We start from the raw sequence: 20,883 nt of genomic DNA, 5'->3' as shown, positions 1-20,883 counted from the left end.
TTCGTGAACACACCATTCTTTTTTGCGAAAGCTGAGATTTCAATGCGGTTGACTGCATCGTTAAAGGAATATCAGGCAGGGGTTCCTCTCTTCCAGTGTGTTCGACCTCGACCTACCTGGGACCTCGCTCTAGTACCCAAAGTTACTTGACACTAGCTTTTAAGGAGGTCGTAAAATTGCTCAGTTTAAACATTTTATTTTTGGAAATGCATTAAAACCAATACGCTTTTACGCGCTCTCATACGCTGCTGTCAGTGATCATTACAGCATTCTGTTATTTCAACTATTTACTGAAAACCGCAAACTCAATAAATCTTTTAACAAATAGAATTTATTATATTAGTTTGAACGTAAAGCGATTACTTGCAAAATGAAATTGAAAAAAAATATGTCAGCAGCAACGCTAAAAAATATGGAAAACAACCCGCAAAGGACCGATCGATCTTTGACCTAACGCAATTTATGCAAAGTATTTGCACGACTAACTATCCGGTAGGCCATTTGAGATCAGTGTCTCGACAATCGCGCCTATTGTAACGAGCGACATCGTCACCGCGAAGCAAGTGTGAATTGTTATAACTTGTTTTTGATTTATGATATGCTCATTCAATTATTTCCTGTTTCTCTCCAGCTATTTGTAATTACAACTGTGGAACTGGCATTTGCATCAGCCCCAATTTGTGTCAGTGCGCGGACGGACGAGTTAATCCCACCTGTGCCCAGTCAGGTACAAACATTTTAGTTGAACCGAAATCATAACATTTTTTTTTCTTCCTGAAGGCATAGTTTCATCTTATTGACTGATAAGATTAAAGTCGGATTACTACCCTTTTTGATTGAAGAAACCCAGGCATTTATTGTTCTGGGGCCGGTTGTTCAAAAGGCGTTTAGCTTATAATTAAACCGTTGATAAGCCAAAGTTGAAAAACTTCCTCGTACATTTTGTGAACGACTTACGTATTTAATCTTATGCATTAAATATCTACTTCCATTGAAAATTAAACTATTTACATCGAAATATTTCAGCTCAATTGTGCAATAAATAGATAATATTGTTATCCAGTTTGAACTTACTTACCTCCGTTTAAGCTAACATTTTTCGAAGAACCGGCCACTGACATTTTGAAGAGTTAAATTGATGCATCATTATAAGACGATAGACATTGGATAGCTCAGTCAATTAGGTTGCGTAAAGTTCCAGTTAACTTCTGATGGATGTTTTTTTGATCTGTTGACTTGTAATGTATATGAGCGGCAGAGCATCTAAAACCGATGCAGTACTGCCTTGTTAATCAGACTACATTCCATACGTCAGAAGTGAACTGGATACGACGTGACGCAATGTTTTAATCCATGATGTTCGTATTTGTCCCGACAGATTGCAAAGTGCGATGTTTCAATGGAGGGACGTGCCGAGACGATAAATGCGAGTGTGCACTGGGATACGAAGGACGATTTTGTGAAAATCGTATGTACAAGCTAACAGCATCTGTTTTGAGTTGTCACTGATCCGTTTGCAACCATTGGACGAAGCAATCATGTGACGTTGCTTCGCCTAGCGGTGTTTCGCTTTTTATGAAGGGGAAAAACTGGAAAATCTAAAGAAAAAAACGTAAAAAAACAACAACAATAGCACTCGTGGTTTATTGCGAGGGCACTAAAATTTCCAAGTGGGGTATTGATAGGTTGTAAATACATCTCACCCTAAACTTTTATTTCAAATCGCTGATGATTTTTTAGCCGTGTGTACCAGGCGTTGTCTCAATGGTGGTCGGTGTATCGCACCAAATACTTGTTCCTGCCCATATGGTTTTGCTGGGCCACAGTGTCAAGCAGGTACGGTATATTACGTTAGCAGGATCTAACGGTGGGCTCTAATACAACTGGAGCGATAACTCGGGGGGGGAGGGGACAGAATTTGCTTCAACTAGTTTTCAGTACTGAGAGCCAAACCAAATTTGGGAAAACGTGTTCCGTCCTGAGTTTATGAAACTGAAGCTATAAAAAGTTTTGTTTCATGTAGAAATTTTAAGACTTGCCAAAAGGAAAATATTAAAGAAACTTAGAAACAAAGTAATTGTCAAAAGTTAACTTTCCTTTGGCTAGGAAGACGCTTGTTGTATTTCTAAATCTTTTTCTTTTTACTTAACTCTTGAAATTGCTACAACAAAAGGAAATATTGAATAGCCTTAGTTTACTATCTTTGTGGCCAAGTTATTTCAGTTCGAAACTCGGAAAAAACTCTATCTTGGCTGGAGGTAAATGCGGACATGTTGATCACCAGTTAACTTCCCGCTTTTTCAATTTTATGGGATGAAATTAATGGAACATTGAGCTAATGGGAATCTCGTTGAATATGAGCTAATTTGTCCAGCAATCCTCCTCGGAAACGTTTACCTTTTGTTTTAGATTTGCGTCAAGGACCTTGCTACAAAGAAGTAAAAAATCTCCGATGTCAAGGACAGGTTACAACGTTAGTCTGCACCAAAGAATTATGCTGTGCAACAATCGGTAAAGCCTGGGGCTCGCCTTGTGAAAGATGTCCAGCAAAGCCAGGTAATATCTCCGGAATCCCTCCTATACAGGACGATTTCCACTCGTGGAGAAATATCTCGCTTGAGAAAGACTTGCTGTTTTGAATCGAGGGCAATTAAGCAAACTAATTTATCGATAATTTCTGTGCCCGTTTTTTCGGGCTAATGCCCCGAAGGAGCTAAGAATGCCTCAAATACCTTTCTGAAGGTGCGTAGATGCTAATTTGCACGCCACAGCTCAAAATCAAGTGGGTAAACGAACATCAATAACGCTGATGGCGGATTAGCACGCTTTAAAATTCGCATCAATCAATTTCCGCGGGACACCTTGCATGTGTCTGTCAGATTAGTCATTTCCTCTTGTTTGTATCTCGGAAATTAAAACTTGCGATTAATCAATGTGCCAGAAAAACCTCGGGGTATCGATTGTGATTTGAGGCATTAAAACAATACAATATCATCTTTACTAAAAAACACCGTGAACTTAGGATTCGTTTCTATGAAACCTGCGTAATTAAAATATGTACAAAGTGAACAATTGTTGAACACGACAGTATTTGAAAGTATACCTAAGTATACCTAGTTCAACATTAAGAAAATATTGAAGGATAATGCTAGAATCGTTCATATTATTTTCATCTATTTTTTCAGTGCCGTGTGCGATAGGATTCCTTCCAGATTATGAATCGAGGGAATGCTTAGGTAAGTATATAATATAATATAATATATTTCAACACTGCATCTATGATTAACGCTCAGCAATTGGACTGTAAAATTCATTGCTTAGAAGTTAGAACGCTGCATAGGAATCATAGGCCAGCATGCTCAACTCTTGATAGTTGGGTAACATTAAAACAGCTCTCGGTTTATTTTTCAGAACTGCGTATAAATTTTCATTCCAGCTCGCATCTTCGAACGCTTTCAATGTTTTCACCAAATCCCTAAATCACTGTCAGGGGTTATTCTAAGCTGGAGTTGCTGCCACTTTTTGAAATTGTAAGAAAATTTCTGGACATGGAAATTAGTATAAGGGTAACTGTAGACACACAATTATTATATACTAATTTCCTTCTGTAGAAATTTTCTTACAATTTCAAACTGTTGTAGCAACTCCAGCTTAGAATAATCCCTGAACTCTCCGTGCTGTTGCGTGCACGTGCATTCCTCATGAATTTATCGATTCCATGCAGATATAAATGAGTGCGAAGCGGTACCCGGGGTCTGTGGCAAAAATGGAAAATGTACCAATACGGTTGGAAGTTATCGCTGCGAAAAATGTGAAGTTGGTTTCAAATATGACGATCGAGCAGCCAGATGTGTTGGTGAGACATTGCCGTTGTATATATATCTGTGTCACTCGTCTCTAATAACCGCAGGATATTCATTTATTCAAAGCCCACGAATATATTCACAGATATTGACGAATGTGCTGACAGAGAAACCAACCGATGTTTAAATGGTCGCTGCGTGAACAGTGTTGGTACATACAGATGTGTATGTGCGTCAGGATATGTCCTCTCCTCCGACGGCAACACTTGCGAAAGACGAGGCAAGTATATACTGTTAAGTTGTTGGAAATGTGCTAAATAATAGTTCCTGATCAGATGTGGTATAAAAACTGCCTGAAATAGACAATAAAAGTATTAAACTTACTGTATAAGACTCCCTTTCGTGAAAACGAAGTCAATTTTAGATTTTTTAAGAAATTTTCTCGGTTTAAAAAGTTTCCTGGAAATTGATCGCACCACCTTCCGACTTCATAAATTTTAAAACACACCATTTGTTCACACATAATCTATACACTCGTTCTCTAGTCGCAACGCTTCCCCCTGATAAACGCCAAGACCAGTGTTTTATACAGGTCATCCGGGGTACGTGTTTCGAACCAATCTCTGATAACGTGACGCTGGCCGAATGCTGTTGTAGTAACATCGAGGGCGCAGGTTGGAGTGCTGCTTGTCAAAGATGTCCTGCTAAAAATACAGGTAAAAATTGGTTTCCGTGAAAGTTGCGAGTAGGCTATGTCAAGGTAGTTGATGTTATTGAATATTGCTGACGGTTTGCAGTCATGAGGCAGTCATGAGTGACTGATTGAATACAGAAAATAAAGATAACTTTACATCCTATTATTATAACGACTTGTTCACGATAATTTCGACAATTCAAAAATGGGAGCTAGGCTTGATAAGAAACACTACCTCTGTCCTGAATGTTGTCTTCAAAGTGGGATCAATAACTGTTGTAAAAATTAGGGAAAACATTGATAATATTTAAATAACCGTTTTTGTTTTAGATGCCCATGACTCATTGTGCAAATACGGTAAGATTTGTAGCTTTACAACCGAATTTACCATCTCGAAATTCAAAGGAAAATTTGCGATTTCTTTTGTGAATTCTGGAGATGGAATTCACCGTGTGCTTTCACGTTTTCCTTATCAAAGTTGAAACTGAAATTCGTCTCTTGATTTCAAATTTCAGGCGAATGCAGTGTCGAGGGTGAAGGATGCCCGAATGGAGAATGCAGAAGAACTGAAACTGGATTGAGGTGTATTTGCTCCCCTGGGTATACCTATAATCCTTCGTTGGGAAGATGTGTTGGTAAGAATACTAGGAATGCACGTTTATAGATATACACTGAAGTCTACCGAACAACAAGCAATCTTAGAGCGACAATATGACTACCTGCGCGGAGTAATATTTTGGTGATTTGATTTTATTCAGATGTTGACGAGTGCGAGGACGGTCTGATATGCCAGAATGCGCATTGTAGAAACACCATTGGGAACTTCGAATGCGAATGCAAAGATGGTTACATGCCCGGAACCAACAGGGTATTGTGCGTCCCTATCCCAACTGAAACACCAAGTGGTCTGCCAACGAGAATAGGTGGACTTACACCTTCTAGACCCACGCCTCCGCCAACACCAGGTTTGTGTTTTCAAAATTTGTTTCTATCCGGTTCGACCATGAAAAAGGTGTCATGGGAAGGTTAATCAAAGAAAGGGGATGTTAAAAGTCTTGCGAAACGATATCGTTAGGGTATTGATTAAACGTTCGTAAAATTTTAGTGGGACCCAGGCGCGATTGCTCCAGAGTTGGTGAAAAGTGTGAAAATGGCGTGTGCACCAGAATAAATCGTGTCCTAAGATGCAGGTGTAATTCTGGTTTTTCATACGTGCGAGGGAGATGTGTAGGTAAGTGCTGTCGTGAAGTTATTTGATTTAAAACGCCATGACTACTAAATCATGTTTTGAATAAACTCCTAATCCTGACAGGACGGGACTGTAGAACTTGTGCCTAAATTTGGCTTAATTCACATTTTGGCTGTTTGACTTATAGTCCTCTCACTATGGAATCCTAGAAGTTTGGGTAAAAAATTAACAATAGCTCTTCATTATACCAGCTTACAGTTTCCAACACGCAAATTTGAAGCAAATAAAAAATCTTAATGTGATATTTCTTATTCAACTTCGTATGAGAGCCTCCTCGCATTAAAACTTTCCTTCCAATGCTCATAATACATGCGCTATTTCAGACACCGACGAATGTGCAAGGAACAGGAATCTTTGTCGAAATGGTTTATGCGTAAACGAGATTGGTAGTTACCGCTGTGAATGTGCCACAGGCTACAGGCCGACTACTGATCAAAAGCGTTGTGTTGGTAAGCCTTGCTTTTAGACTGAACTCCAGCAGTTTGCTGAAGGAATTCATTCTTCTTGTGTGAATCAAACACATCCGTTCCGTATTCCTGCCTATAGCTCAGTTTAAATGCAGTAATGAATATGACATATCTACAATATTTTGCTTTATTTTGCTTTTTATCTTTTCTTGAAGATCGGGACGAGTGTGCAGATGCGTCCACTTGCACGAATGGTCAGTGCATAAACACGAGAGGATCTTGGCGTTGTTCTTGTAACAAAGGGTTTGCTTTGAGTGTGGACGAAAAATCATGCATCGGTAGGAAGACTGTGTTTGTTTTGGGGGAACGGGGGGGGGGAGTTTACGAGAGAAAGGAAGTCGTTCATCGACCCAGGGCCTTGTTCAATTCTCCGTTTCAATTTGCTTTTAATTTATACAGATATTGACGAATGCACTAGTCTTGACGATGTTTGTATGAATGGCGTTTGTCAAAACACACTAGGAGACTACGAATGCCGCTGCAACACGGGATACACACAGTCTACTGATAAACACATGTGTCTCGGTGAGTTTTGTGAAGAAATCAAATCCCAATCATATCAACGTTGCTTTACAGTAAATGACAACATAGGAAGTGGATTTTTTTTAAAATTTTTCTTCCTTAGATACCATGGAGTCTCAATGTTATGCAAGCTACAGCAATAACGTGTGCAGTCAGACGCTGTTTCGATCTCTGACCATCTCTCAATGTTGCTGTGGCAAGGACAATACGGCGGCAAAACGACGTGCTTGGGGAAATCCCTGCATGCCGTGTCCTTTGCCAAATACAAGTAAGCATACACGTGACATCCATTGATAGGACGAATAAGATGACATGTGTCTCGCTACGGACCTTGTAGTATAACTGGAGGGTTTTGCGTTATTTTTCCACTACTTTCTGTGTTGTACCTGAATAGACACAGCACAAAATAGCGGGATAAAGTTAGTATGTTTATATCCACTGCAACACTCAAAAGAAAATGTCCTGGCAGAATTTTGTATCAGTGAAAATATGATAGAAATACTGGATATCTTCCCGTAGCGATGCTTTGCTGAAAAGAAATACAGTAGTTTGAGCTGGATCGAAATGAAACTCAACTTTTGCACTTGTTTAATTCTCTGTAGATGCATACAGAAAGGTTTGTGTCCATGGAACAGGAAAAGATAGCGGTGGCAAAGGTAAGGTTTCATGAATAGTGCGATTTTTCCACTTTCATTGATACACGACTGAATCAGTTGTGGATAATTTAGTTTATACGTGACCTCAACTAAGACTTTCTCGCTTATCGATTGGTTCATTTCGTTCATCGTTTAACTGAAAATCATGATAAAGATTGCAATATTTTCTAAGAGATTCGTACGACAATCGTCGAAAAAGTTATCTTCCGATTTCCAAACTTTACAGACACTAGAAATTATATCTTTTTGTTTTACTTTTCAAGATATTGACGAATGTTCGAACAATGTGGGATCTCAAACACAACTCTGTGTCAATGGTCGATGCAGAAACACCAACGGGGACTATTTTTGCGACTGCGACCCTGGATACAGAAATACAAGGAACAGGAAAGAATGTGTAGGTAAGTGAGGTGCCTCATCAATTGTTCCTTAAATGCAAGCGGTCGCATTACGACGAATAGATCTTTGAAGGAACTTTGTTTTGATTTCAGAGATCAATGAATGTCGCGAGAATCCTTCCCTCTGCAACCGAGGAAGATGTGAGAATACTCCGGGTAGTTATCGGTGTGTATGTCCCAGAGGTTATGTCTTCGACAGCAGAACAAGAGGATGTGAAGGTATGATTCATCGTCTCTTTGACGTCCACTTTAACCATGAGATAGATGAAAGTACCATAGGCGAATAATAACAAATATATAATGGCAATTATGTATTATATAAGCTTAGAGCAACGAATCAATCTAAAATCTATACCGTACACTTTCTTTTAGATGAAAACGAATGCGAAAATGCAAATACCTGCGTTGGCGGAATATGTATAAATACCATGGGAAGTTATAGGTGTCAGTGCCCGACAGAACTCACCTTGGACTCATCAGGACGTATCTGTGAAGGTGCGTTCATGCAAAAATGCTTCGCCTTTGAGCATCGAATTTGCCTTGTTTAAATTTTATCCCACCTAATTCCTTGCAGATTTGCGCAAAGGCAAGTGCTGGCGCGCGATTAACAACGGAATTTGCGAAGACCACGTGAACGGTGACGTCACACAGGAGGTGTGTTGCCAGACATTTGGAAAAGCTTGGGGGAGTCCTTGTGAAAAATGTCCAACCACTGGTAATAATCTTAAACCCCACACACAGAGAGGTCTATGTCCTTATTTTAACAGTCTCTATGCCATTTCACAGTCTCTATGCTATATTTAAATCTATATGATTTAAATCCAGCCCAATTTGTCTACGACTTTACTTTTTTAAACCGAGCTGTTTCAAACTATCTCACATAGTTTCTATTCAATTGCTTCTTTCTCTATTAAAATATTGTTTTTCTTTTCAGGAAAATGCGCCGCAGGTTACTCGTATAAAAACTTCACCTGCGTCGGTAAATACGACTTTTATTTTACTCTTAAAATCTCATTGCTTCTGTTTGAGAACACTAGCTCGCAACTCAGCGAAACCAATATCCGTGCTTGCCTGTTCTTTCTGCTATCGTCTTCTGGTCTGCGTTTCCATCTTTCATCTTTTTAACTTTAGATATTGACGAATGCAAAGAGTTCCCCGGGCAATGTCGCAATGGCCGGTGTTTGAACACTCCCGGAAGTTTTCAATGCGTTTGTGCCGAGGGCTTTACTTTGGACGAGAGCAAGAGCATTTGTCGAGGTAAGATTCAACGTTCTTCAAAACATTCACTTATAAATTTCGTATATCTGAATCCGTCTTTTCAATGTTTTCAGATGAAAGAGAAGCTGTCTGTTACCAATCGGTAACTCGTGACAAATGCACCCTGCCTGTTCGCGGGGTTTACAAAAAGGATATTTGCTGCTGCTCGGTTGGTGCCGCCTGGGGCCGACCTTGTGAGGAATGCCCGTTGAAGGATACGCGTATGTTTGCTTGAGTATATTAGCGAGATTCAGATTTGACTATCGCTACCTTTCTCTTACCTATGGCGCACGTGATTGGTTATTTTCGTAGAAATAAAGCATTTGACTGGTGGAACTGGTGGAAAGCAAACATCCTCGATAAAAACTGCAAAATCTTTTAGTCCTACGACTTGTTTTTTACCCAATATGAAAACTAATGGCAGGTAAATTTTTTAGGAGAATTTGATGATCTCTGTCGTGATGATGTTGATCAAGTAAAAGGTGAGAAGACACCAAAAGGGTCTACCCAAGAGGCTATTGCACTTACAAAAGAAATCCGTCAGGCAGAACTAGTTTCGGTCCTGAACGAAAGCTTTCAATACCAAGGTTCAACAGCTCCAAGCAGGATTTTTTCTAATGAAACGTACCAATCACTTTATCGTGGCAAAGAGCTCTTGATGTGATCCACGGTTTTCACAAGGTTAAGTAGCATCGAGTACTATTAACCACAACATTTCCACATTCATAGAAATCGATGAATGCAACATGTTCCCTGGAATTTGCTACAATGGAGAATGTATTGATACGCGCGACGGATTCTTATGCGAATGTCGTCCGGGCTTTGCTCTTGACGAAACGGAAAAAAACTGTACAGGTGAGAGATGGTTCGTGAAAATATGAGTGCCACATTTTATATAACATGACTGGGACGTGTGCTTCGTTAGATCTGCTCTGGTTTGATGTTATCCTAACTTATTTTAGATATAAACGAATGTGAAATAACTCCCGATCTTTGTGGAAATGGAACGTGCATTAACATTGGTGGAGGATTTCGATGTAATTGTCGAGAAGGATTTAAAAACGCGCCTATGATGATGGAGATCTGCATTGGTAGGAAAAATATTGGCATTATATCTCAGATGAAGAAAGAGCAGTTCAATTCAGTATTCTCTCGATGTTCTAATTTATTTCAGATGTGGACGAGTGCGCAGATTTATCAAATCCTTGCCAAGGGGGTACCTGTGTCAACACCATAGGCAGCTTCGATTGTAGGTGTCCTCCAGGGAAACGTTTGGATCCCAGTGGGCTAATGTGTCAAGGTAATATATTGGATAGTAGAGGATGTTTGGTGATAACAACTGGTATATATGCTGAAACACTGGAAATTTATCCAGTGTCTTTCAACGAGGCGTTACTTGTTTCTTATGCTACTTAACTGACTATTATCTGATATCTTAGACATCAACGAGTGTGCTGAAAACTCCTTCATTTGTGCAAATGGTGTTTGTCAAAATTTCATGGGCGGTTATCAGTGCGCCTGTTACGAGGGCTTTAAATCTACTGATGATATGAAGAGCTGTATTGGTAAGGAGAGAAAATGGTAGTTAACGCTTGTTCTATGAACTTTGGTTTGCTTTTCTCGCCGATTCAAGGTCGCCTTTAGCTTTGACAGAAACGATCTTGAATCAGGCTGGCGAACACCGTAGCTTTTCCCCGTGAAATTATGATTTTCAGGAGGGAGTTCCACGTGTAGGGCAACACAAATTGTGCAGTTGCATGGACATATTCTGGTTTGTGTGATCCCACTGTATGTCCATGAAGCCCTAGTTGTACTCATATGATCGTACATATCACCAGACATCGATGAATGCGAAACAGACAATGGTGGATGCGAGGCAACGTGTGAAAATTTGGTCGGACGTTATCGATGTATCTGTCCACCTGGACTGAGGCTGCGAAACGACGGTAGAACATGCGTAGGTACGTGCATTTTCAGATGACCTTGATGTGTTTAACTGGAGTGATGTCTCAACATTGCTCGAAACAATAATGTGTTATTTCTATCGTGTTACAGATATCAATGAGTGTGTTGAGACGCCTGAGATTTGTGGCGTTGGTAACACATGTCAGAACGTGTATGCCGGCCACGAGTGTTTATGTTCTGATGCTTATGCTGTGTCTAGTGATCGCAAGTCCTGTATAGGTGAGGAACCTTTTTCATATGTGCTACAAAAATGGTTTATGCATGAAATGAACCCGATGCATGCACTGTTTCCGCTGGACAAATGCATGTTAATTGAAATGCAATGAATGAAGAATGGTGTAATCCAGCCTTTCAGCCTTTAAATTCAATACTTTTTAATTCTACCATATGAAAGCTTAGCATTTCGAAAAAGATCACTTCAAAATTGCTCTGTAAAAACAGATTGTTAAACAACTCATTTAAGATTGGTTGTCCCAGATCCATTTTATTTGGTAAAAAAATGGTTTTTCAACCATGGGGACGGTTGTTCAAAGCTAGGTTAGTGCTGACCCTGGGTTAAATTTTACTCAGCTGTTTTGGTTTATATGCTTCTGCACTGCTGTTCGTTTCAAAACTTTGCAAAATAAGATTTCTATTTATCCACAAAATATTTATGGAAAACTGCATGTTCAACTGCATAACCGAGCGATTAAAAAACTGATGTAAAAATTTGAGTCAACCCACGGTAACGCTAACCGCCTTTTGAACAACTTGTCCCAGGTTTTTCGTTGTTTACCTAATAGAAATGAATCTTATAAATGAGTCTTAGGTAACCAATTTTTACTGCGGCAACGAAACGCAGCTGCAGAAACATACAGCTCACTCTCGTAGCAACTGAAAAGGCTTACACTAAATTCTATTTTTTGCTTTTTAATTTTCTGTACCTCGATGTGCTTACGTCTTTCCTACGATGAATTGCTTTAATTTTTTAGACATCGACGAGTGTGTGTCAAATCCCGATTTATGTCGAAATGGAGTGTGTGAAAATTTGATGGGATCTTATCGCTGCATTTGTCCACTGGGTTTCATCTTGGATGAAGGCTCTTCGGTGTCCATCTGTAGCGGTAAGTTAGATGGGAAAGATGTGCATCTGTCGTGGATGGTAGATGTGAGGTTGAACTAAACAAATATATACCTATTTTTGCCTCTGTGGCTTTGCGTCTAGATGTGAACGAGTGTGCTAACGACCAGACAGACATATGTGACAGAAATGCTTTCTGTATGAACACAATTGGTTCCTACAGTTGTTCTTGTAGGCCGGGATATGAGGAAGTCGACGAAAATTGCCAAGGTAGGCAATGAAAAGCATTTAATACCTACAATTTGTTTCTCTCTAAATTATTTCCATTCTTTGATAATTCTTGTCTTTTTCAAGACATCGACGAGTGTTCTGTTCAGGCTGACAGGTGTGGTCAGAACACTGTCTGTACCAACACTCCTGGTAATTTCACTTGCGAGTGCGCGGAAGGCTACGTGCGCGCGCGGGACAATACGTGTCGCGATATCAACGAATGCGAAACGATCTCCCCTGTGTGCGAAAACGGAAAATGTTTGAACGTCCCCGGGACCTACCAGTGCGAATGTGATTTTGGATACTTGCTTACGAGTGATGGCAAAGGTTGTGAAGGTATGTACACAATTCACCTCTGAGGTATGGAATGTAGTATTTTTTTGCCAAAGTGTAGTTTAGATGATTTGCTGCATATGCACATTGCAAGCAAACAAACAGTAAAACATCCATCACAAGTGAATTAGATTTATGAAAGTTATTCCGCTTTGTTCTTTTGAGTTGTTACTTCATGTAATTTATGTGTTTGCAGATCTGGACGAGTGTGAAGCGATGGATGAGTTTTGTCACCATGGAAAATGTGTTAACATTCCTGGATCATTCCGATGTATTTGTGACAAAGGATTCCAGCTTAATCGTTACCTCAATAACTGCACAGGTAAGGCACAAATAACTCATGGAAACTCGCGTTTTTAACTTCAATGTCTTGGTAAAAATACACCAGCACGGATGCATTGAATAGGTATTGTCAGACGAACAATGTGTGTCAATACACACTAGTGTCGATGCTCTCTTACAGACACAAACGAGTGCGCCGAATCAGGAATGTGCCTCAATGGTCGATGTGTGAATGAAATGGGAAAATATCGTTGCGAGTGTGACGAAGACTTCATACCAAATCCTACCAACACCGCTTGCATTGGTGAGCCTGGTTTTTTTGTTTTAGCTGAATAAATGAATGTTTTTACTACAACTAATGTTTCGATTTTACGTCTGCCTCAAGTTTCTCTGTTGTTCCAGATGTCTTAAATGTTTGTTTTGCATTGTTAATATTAAGTAAAATGTTAGTTTAATTCCTTCTCCAGTACCACTATTACAAGAACGTCATGATTAGATTGTTTACCAGAATAACTTTATCCAACACCGCATTTGTTTTTTTCAGATACTCGTGAAGGTCGGTGTCATTTGACAAAAGGCCCTGGTCCTAAATCCTGTCAAAATCTTATCGCAGATGAAGTGCTGCGTAGCAAGTGTTGTTGTTCTGTTGGGGCAGGCTGGAACAATCCCTGTGAAGAATGTCCAAGAAATGGCACAGGTCAGGAAAATCACGTTCAAAATCAGTTTGTAAATGTCAGCGCAATCTGGTCAAATCCATTTCTCTTATTTAGCTGACTACAAGCACCTCTGTCCGGGTGGTCCTGGATTTATCGTTGATGAAATCAGCACTTCATTCTTGGACATAAACGAATGTTTGTTTCCAAGAATTTGTGTGAATGGCACGTGCATAAACACGTATGGCAGCTTCATTTGCAGGTGTTCCACTGGCTTTGTGTACGACCCCAATATTGGAGTGTGTGTAGGTAGGGCAATATACCATACCATACCATACCATACCATACCATACCATACCATACCATACCATACCATACCATACCATACCATACCATACCATACCATACCATACCATACCATTCCATACCATACCATTCTATACCATACCATACCATACCATACCATACCATACCATACCATACCATACCATACCATACCATACCATACCATACCATACCATACCATACCATACCATACCATACCATACCATACCATACCATACCATACCATACCATACCATACCATACCATACCATACCATACCATACCATACCATACCATACCATACCATACCATACCATACCATACCATACCATACCATACCATACCATACCATACCATACCATACCTACCATACCACGTTGTAAAAATGCACATTTTTTTCTCAGACATCAATGAATGTGAAAGAGATAGTTACATTTGTGGCTTCTCTGGTCTCTGCATCAATACGTTTGGAAGTTATATCTGCGAATGTCCTCCTGGAGAGACGCTGATTGGCTCTCATTGTGTTGGTTAGTATATATTCATATTCATCAATGATTTCACAAAAGATCATTTTAAGACTCGGCCAGTTGGTCTATAGTTGCCGCTCAAATGGTCGGTCAGGTAACAGGCTATTTTTTATAGTTAATAGTGAGCTGTAATAACTATTAATATGCCCATATGACTGTGTAAAAAGATATTTCTCCTTTGGCGTAGCTAACATGACAATTTAGTCATGCTATGATAATAATTTGGGTGTTTATTGACTGTGAAAACAATGAATTTCTGAAGAATTTAATAATTCTAATGACTTGAAATTTGCATAGCATGACTAAATTGTCAGGCTGGCTACGCCACTGCATTGTCCCAGTGTGACACCAGAAGATTTTTATCGTTTTTCTTCATGCGTCTATACAAACACTTTTACATTTTCAGACGAACGTCCACAACAATGCTTCAAAGACATACAGGATCTTTCAGACCTCGAGGGAAGTACCCCTGGATCCTCGTGTAACGAAACGCTTAGCTACCGCCCCATTACTCGTGTTCAATGTTGTTGCAGTATAGGCACAGCGTATGGTCCACCTGACATGTGTAAACTGTGTCCTATACGTTTCACAGGTGAATGAGAGTTTAAGAAATACTTTTGTCCAAACGTTGTCTCTTTATGCTATAGTACCTCACTTGATTTTGTATGATTTACTGAAATTGTCTGGAAATATAGAAAAGAAACAACGCGAACAAAAAAATTGTTAAAACGAGGCAACAAGTTTACGGTGATATTTTGACTCGTATGAAAACTATTTCCATAGCAGGGAAACTGTATCTGATGTGCCTGATAAAATAAAGTGGAAATATTGCTTGGAATTGTGACCACATGTTAAATTTTGTCTTTCCTATAGAGGAGTATTATGCATTGTGTGGAGTGAGGATTAAACCAACTACCCCGGGACCAGGGGGACCCGGTGTACTGACCCCCCACCCGCCTGGAGGTACCAGAGGTCCAACCTTACCTCCGATAATAACAGGTAAAGTCCTACCTTTTTATCACCTGTCATCACTGAGTTGCAGTGAATGCTATCTGGGGCAGCCACTTAGTCCAGTCATTTTCTATGGTTAAGCTAGCTCAGGCGTGCCTAATCATTTCCCTGAATTTTCAATTCAACGAAAGTGTTTGGTATGCACGTAATACAAGCATTTCCGAATAGAGTAATTTTTTTTAAGAGTTCTGTCTATATGGTTGATGTTTGATGTCATAATCAATTTCACGATTTTAGATGTGGACGAATGTTCGTTCATGCGAGAACCCTGTGGTATGGGTGTATGCATGAACACGTACAACAGCTACAGATGCGAATGCAAAAACGGATTTGCCGTGAAGAACGGTGAAAAGATGTGCGAAGGTATGCTTTCATCGAAATATTGTTTTCAACCTTTCCTCTAACTTCATCCAGAACGGGCGCATTTACGGATAAAGGATTCATTTCTTGGATTATTGTCTTTGCTTGTTAGAACCAAACTAATCTGGTTATACAGGTAACTTATGATGTTGCTTGTTTTTTCTGCAGATGTCGACGAATGTTTAACGAAGCCATGTGTTAACGGACGGTGTAAGAATACATTCGGTAGTTTTATGTGTGTCTGTCCCACTGGTTACGTTATCGATGAAACTGGTATCAAATGTGTAGGTAAGTTATATCCGTTGTTTTTCGTATGTCTGTAATTTCCTTTCATCGCTACCTGTTAGTCAGGCTTCCTTAGTTGCATTCCTTACAGAATGTCCGTGAGGTGCCTGGCCTGCTTGTCTGACAGCCACCACCTCTTTGCGACTTTGATAGCGATGTCTTGCCTGCTTGTCTGACAGCCTGCTCTACCTCCTTGACCTGTCCTTCCCCACTGTGGCTTGCCTGTCATTCTCCAATCCTAAGACACCAATCATTGATCATTAATCATTTTCAACGTTTTGCTTTAATAGATCACAACGAGTGTCACTTAAATAGCACATGCGTGAACGGAGTATGCATAAATCTAGTTGGAGACTATAGATGCTTATGTAAAACTGGTTACCAATCGGCAAGAGGAGGGAAGGCTTGTACAGGTAAAACATTCACATTAGCTTTAGTTCGGATGGCGTGTACCCCCCCTCCCCCGTCTCTGTAAGAAGCACATCTTGCACGAAGCACACCTTCTTCCTCTCTGTCTCTCTCCCACAACGCCTTCACCATAATGTAAAACACCTCTTCTTCAAGTAAAATCTTCCCTACCTTAAAAAAAGCCCCGACCTAGAAAGTTCAATATTTAACTCAAGCCCATATTTAACTCATATAAAAATTCTTCAAAGAGTTCGATTGACGTATGATTTCCATGGTGACAACTATTTAGACGTCGATGAATGCTCCAATGGGAACGCCCGATGCAGGGATGGTCAGTGCATCAACACACCGGGCTCGTATTCTTGTCAATGTAACGAAGGATTTAGGGAGGATTCTAGACATGCGTGTAGAGGTAGGTAGGGCTTCTTTCTGTTCTGAGTACTTGTAGTTCGACTGTATAAGAATTCCTCAGCTTGGTACCAGCAGAACTTGGGTGAGCTGGTGATTTCCCTAATTGAACTGCTAGCGAGAGCATTTAAAATTAACATAAACAAAACAGCAGCATGAAAATACTTCAGATTCTTCTGTATAAATTACGTGGACTGCTGCAAGACCTTTACTGGATAGTTTACAAAGGGCGTATAAGGTAAGCTGATATCCAAATCAAATTTTAATGTACATTATTCGTTATTAACAGACATCAACGAGTGTAATGAATTGGGTACACAAATCTGCAGAAACGGTTTTTGCGAGAACACCGTGGGTGGATTTACTTGCAAATGTAACCTTGGCTACAAGCTGGATGAGTTAGGACGGAATTGCCGAGGTATGTGTTCTGCATTTGCAAATAAGTTAATTTCGTGTGTTGGTAACTCTAGATGCAGAAAAAGCAACCATGGTGTTGGCAACCTAATTTACTAAGTTTACCAGGATTATATTAGTTTGTAGTGAGGGCCTTGTATTAGGGATACTTTATTCAATCATTTTTACCTCATAAAGCTGTATCACAAATGTTGTAACCCATTTAACAGAGGTGGATACTTTAAAAAGGGGGAAGACTTCAAGACTACTATTCAAGACCTATCTCAGCACTGAAGAGAAGGATTTCTTTCTGTTCAATAGATATAAACGAATGTCGCGAGATTGATAAATACTGTTCAAATGGAACGTGTACGAACACCATTGGTGGATCAAAATGCGAGTGTTCTCTTGGATATCAAATGAATCCTTCTGGTGACGATTGTGAAGGTATATGTTTGTTTTCATTGTTGTCTTGTAATGGTGGAAATCGTCAAGTGAATACAAACTGCTATTTCTTGTGTAGATATCGATGAATGTGATGAAGATCCAAATCTTTGCGAGATGGACGGAAGATGCGAGAACATACCTGGCAGTTTCAGATGTATTTGCCCAGAAGGTTATAAAATAGCGAACTTCGGAAAAATGTGTGTAGGTACGTATTGTAAAATTAAACTCAGCAATGCCGTCAGAATTCAACCGATCTGACCCTGTGTTTATAAAGGGGGGGGGAGAGACTTGAACACGCATCATTGAACTGCTTCGTTATTTCTAGACATGAGACCAGGATATTGCTTCGATAACTTGGATAGTGAAGGGTGTAGCAGACCACGGGCGAAGCTATCCACGAAACAGCAGTGTTGCTGCACCAGAGGAGCAGGCTGGGGCGAGCCATGCGATCTTTGCCCCGCAGCACAGACAAGTATGATCTAGTTTACGTACCGTGTTTTCCACCTCTAGGGTGGACGGGACGAGTTTTAAAGCTCTTGGCCGTTTTGACTTTTTTCGAAAAGATATATTAAATTGAGATGGTATTCTATCTTATAGAGACGTTCACATTACTCTGTCCAAAAGGACCCGGCTATGCCGTAAAGAATATTTCGGTGGAAGGTAAGAAAATTTTTTATATGGCTCACTTTGAGTACTATCTTGAGATTATGTGTCTTTAGTTATCTAAACCGACTCGGCATAAATGGGGAGGATAGGAAGAAGTAAGCGTCTGACTGCATTGTTGTATTTTGTCTAGACGTGAACGAGTGTGAATATAACGACTTGTGCAGAAATGGCCGCTGTATAAATAACGATGGAAGCTACCGCTGTCAGTGTTTCGCGGGCTACGTTATTGACAATACTGGCAGAAATTGTGAAGGTTAGCGACATATTTCCCCCTTCACCTAACAAAGAAGAAAAAAAAGCTGATTTCAAGCTGATTGTTTTAGTGTCTCGTAAATGTTCTGAATGCTCTGTTGCACGGCTATGACACCCCCCTGTACTTTCAGTTGAGACCCCCCCCCCTGTACTTTCAGTTAATTTATTCAATTTTATTTTAAGACGTCGACGAGTGTGCCACGAGAGGTATATGTGGTAATGGTACGTGCACCAACCTGCCAGGTAGTTATACATGCGACTGTGCTGTTGGATTCAGGAGAGGTCGTTCATCACCAAGCTGCCAAGGTACGTGTTATCAATTCGAGGCTCGTGGATAAATGTGGCCTTGTGTTCGTATAGTTTACCTACTTGTTCATGCATTTTTTAATTCAATACAAACTCTTCCTATGTCTTACTTGCATAATCAAGCAATCTTTCAATGGTATTGTCTCATCTTCAAACGATGCTTTCAAAATGACCATGAGTAAAATTTTAGAAGTTTTTTGCATGTTGTAGCTGTCTGCACATAAACGTCTGGTTCATCATAAACGTTATAAAGACAGAGAAGTTTTCAGACCATGTACTTGCCCTGGATAACCTACCAACGTTCTGATTCTACAAGCTAGTTTCAAACTCAATCTTCGGCGATAAAAGGGGAAAATATTTCTGTTTCTAGACGTCGATGAGTGTGCCGAAAGACGAAACCTCTGCGCATTCCGTTGTGTGAATACTCTCGGTGCCTATCGCTGCGTTTGCCCTCGAGGATACAAACTTCACGTGAACGGACGGCATTGTACAGGTACGCTTTTGCCCCAAAAAGAGGATAAAATTCGCAACGCTCCGATCCGTTAAACTCCTCTATTCGCACAAACGTAATAAAAGAAAGGCAATTCAACAAATCTTTCTTCAGTTTCATCTTTGAATTTGAAAAGTGGTCATTTGAATTACATTTTTTTACATTTATTTTATTCTATTCAGATGTTGACGAATGTAAGACTGGTATCCACAACTGTGGTTATGTTTGCAAGAATTTCTTTGGCGGATTTAAATGTGTTTGTCCCGAAGGATTCCGAAGAGCGGTTGGAGGAAGAAGATGCATTGGTAAGTTTTGCTTCAGTTGTATTTAATGCTCTGGAAGTTATGTTCACTTGTGTTATTGCTTTGTTATCGGCAAATGTTGGTCCTAAAAATGCTAACAAGTTCTCAACGGCTCGTTGACGTGGTTGTTCAACAAGTCCATTATCCGAACAAAGCAAAATATTATTTTCTTACAATTGATAGGTATGAGACTTTATGGGCTTTGTTTTAGATGTCAACGAATGCAGGGAGGACTCGAGCCGATGTTCCAATGGTGTCTGTCGTAATACCGCTGGCAGTTACATCTGCGACTGCAATGATGGTTATAAACGAACGTCGGACGGCAAAAGTTGCGAAGGTGTGAATAACCATGAAAAAACTTTAGTGTACTTTGTTTGAAATAGTTACAGGAATCACGATACGATTAGTTTTTTCTTTGCATCAAATCTGCAAGGAATTTGACAAGTCAAATTTTTTTCCCAGATCTCAGCCGTGGTTTATGTTTCTCGCAAGTTGACAATGGTTTGTGCAAGGGGTCCACAAAGATGATGATGTTGGTAACGAAGAGCGAATGTTGTTGTACCGCTGGGAAAGCGTGGGGAAGCCAGTGTATCAGGTGTCCAGACGAAGGAACATGTACGTCAACAGTTTGGTGAATAATTGTGTATTTGGGAGTCTTGAGCAGGCATTGCAGAAGTACACAAGCTATGCATTTGAGGTTATTTTGGTAAAGTGTGGCAATCACCAGTGTATCTCAGATGCGAGGGAGGAGAAGGCAATTCCCCCGGGCTTAAGAAGGCCCAAAATAATAAAAACACAAGAGAAATAGAAGGGGGAAGACAGTACCAATGAGGGAAAGCCCCACCCCCACCCCCAAGTGGATTTTTGCCCCATTTAGACGCCCACAGTGAAGTCACGGTGTGCTTCTTATCAGTTCTCTCGGGCTTCTTTGCTCACCGTGTCTTGTACCCCACTCACCATTAGGCAGAAGAATTATAAATACGTTTTCTTTTGTTCTCAGCTACGTACAGAAGGCTTTGTATTTCATTCAAAAAAGGTTAGCTCAATAAAACTCAGTAAAAAATGAGTTGTATCACGGTGTGTTTTGGACATCGA

At 40.1% G+C, this 20,883-nt stretch overlaps 1 protein-coding gene across 1 annotated transcript in view; it reads left to right on the top strand.

Moving 5' to 3' along the window:
• Positions 1-20,883, top strand: part of LOC114522453 (fibrillin-2-like) — a 28,222-nt gene that overhangs the window by 2,933 nt on the left and 4,406 nt on the right. The window contains exons 3-59 of the mRNA XM_028543137.1: positions 632-727; positions 1,379-1,468; positions 1,741-1,836; positions 2,410-2,556; positions 3,186-3,236; positions 3,725-3,856; positions 3,949-4,083; positions 4,349-4,519; positions 4,828-4,854; positions 5,013-5,132; positions 5,256-5,462; positions 5,603-5,728; positions 6,070-6,195; positions 6,369-6,491; positions 6,613-6,738; positions 6,839-7,003; positions 7,338-7,391; positions 7,655-7,792; positions 7,883-8,008; positions 8,162-8,284; positions 8,364-8,504; positions 8,724-8,768; positions 8,921-9,046; positions 9,121-9,267; positions 9,484-9,528; positions 9,776-9,901; positions 10,009-10,137; positions 10,221-10,346; positions 10,486-10,611; positions 10,885-11,007; positions 11,102-11,230; positions 11,983-12,114; positions 12,216-12,341; positions 12,426-12,677; positions 12,871-12,996; positions 13,138-13,260; positions 13,501-13,653; positions 13,727-13,918; positions 14,338-14,460; positions 14,867-15,052; positions 15,334-15,459; positions 15,709-15,834; positions 16,000-16,119; positions 16,407-16,529; positions 16,814-16,936; positions 17,222-17,350; positions 17,647-17,772; positions 17,849-17,977; positions 18,098-18,244; positions 18,370-18,432; positions 18,569-18,691; positions 18,874-18,996; positions 19,367-19,489; positions 19,669-19,791; positions 20,000-20,125; positions 20,251-20,403; positions 20,789-20,824. Coding sequence (XP_028398938.1) covers positions 632-727; positions 1,379-1,468; positions 1,741-1,836; positions 2,410-2,556; positions 3,186-3,236; positions 3,725-3,856; positions 3,949-4,083; positions 4,349-4,519; positions 4,828-4,854; positions 5,013-5,132; positions 5,256-5,462; positions 5,603-5,728; positions 6,070-6,195; positions 6,369-6,491; positions 6,613-6,738; positions 6,839-7,003; positions 7,338-7,391; positions 7,655-7,792; positions 7,883-8,008; positions 8,162-8,284; positions 8,364-8,504; positions 8,724-8,768; positions 8,921-9,046; positions 9,121-9,267; positions 9,484-9,528; positions 9,776-9,901; positions 10,009-10,137; positions 10,221-10,346; positions 10,486-10,611; positions 10,885-11,007; positions 11,102-11,230; positions 11,983-12,114; positions 12,216-12,341; positions 12,426-12,677; positions 12,871-12,996; positions 13,138-13,260; positions 13,501-13,653; positions 13,727-13,918; positions 14,338-14,460; positions 14,867-15,052; positions 15,334-15,459; positions 15,709-15,834; positions 16,000-16,119; positions 16,407-16,529; positions 16,814-16,936; positions 17,222-17,350; positions 17,647-17,772; positions 17,849-17,977; positions 18,098-18,244; positions 18,370-18,432; positions 18,569-18,691; positions 18,874-18,996; positions 19,367-19,489; positions 19,669-19,791; positions 20,000-20,125; positions 20,251-20,403; positions 20,789-20,824 — 7,074 coding nt within the window. The remainder of the gene's footprint in view (positions 1-631; positions 728-1,378; positions 1,469-1,740; positions 1,837-2,409; positions 2,557-3,185; positions 3,237-3,724; positions 3,857-3,948; positions 4,084-4,348; positions 4,520-4,827; positions 4,855-5,012; positions 5,133-5,255; positions 5,463-5,602; positions 5,729-6,069; positions 6,196-6,368; positions 6,492-6,612; positions 6,739-6,838; positions 7,004-7,337; positions 7,392-7,654; positions 7,793-7,882; positions 8,009-8,161; positions 8,285-8,363; positions 8,505-8,723; positions 8,769-8,920; positions 9,047-9,120; positions 9,268-9,483; positions 9,529-9,775; positions 9,902-10,008; positions 10,138-10,220; positions 10,347-10,485; positions 10,612-10,884; positions 11,008-11,101; positions 11,231-11,982; positions 12,115-12,215; positions 12,342-12,425; positions 12,678-12,870; positions 12,997-13,137; positions 13,261-13,500; positions 13,654-13,726; positions 13,919-14,337; positions 14,461-14,866; positions 15,053-15,333; positions 15,460-15,708; positions 15,835-15,999; positions 16,120-16,406; positions 16,530-16,813; positions 16,937-17,221; positions 17,351-17,646; positions 17,773-17,848; positions 17,978-18,097; positions 18,245-18,369; positions 18,433-18,568; positions 18,692-18,873; positions 18,997-19,366; positions 19,490-19,668; positions 19,792-19,999; positions 20,126-20,250; positions 20,404-20,788; positions 20,825-20,883) is intronic.

Source organism: Dendronephthya gigantea, unplaced genomic scaffold (assembly GCF_004324835.1).
Source record: "Dendronephthya gigantea isolate DGI-Jeju-01 unplaced genomic scaffold, DenGig_1.0 000023F, whole genome shotgun sequence".
Taxonomy (NCBI): Eukaryota; Metazoa; Cnidaria; class Anthozoa; order Malacalcyonacea; family Nephtheidae; genus Dendronephthya; species Dendronephthya gigantea.
The sequence above is the reverse complement of the archived record's forward strand: the minus strand, read 5'-3'. Positions and strand labels throughout refer to the sequence as shown.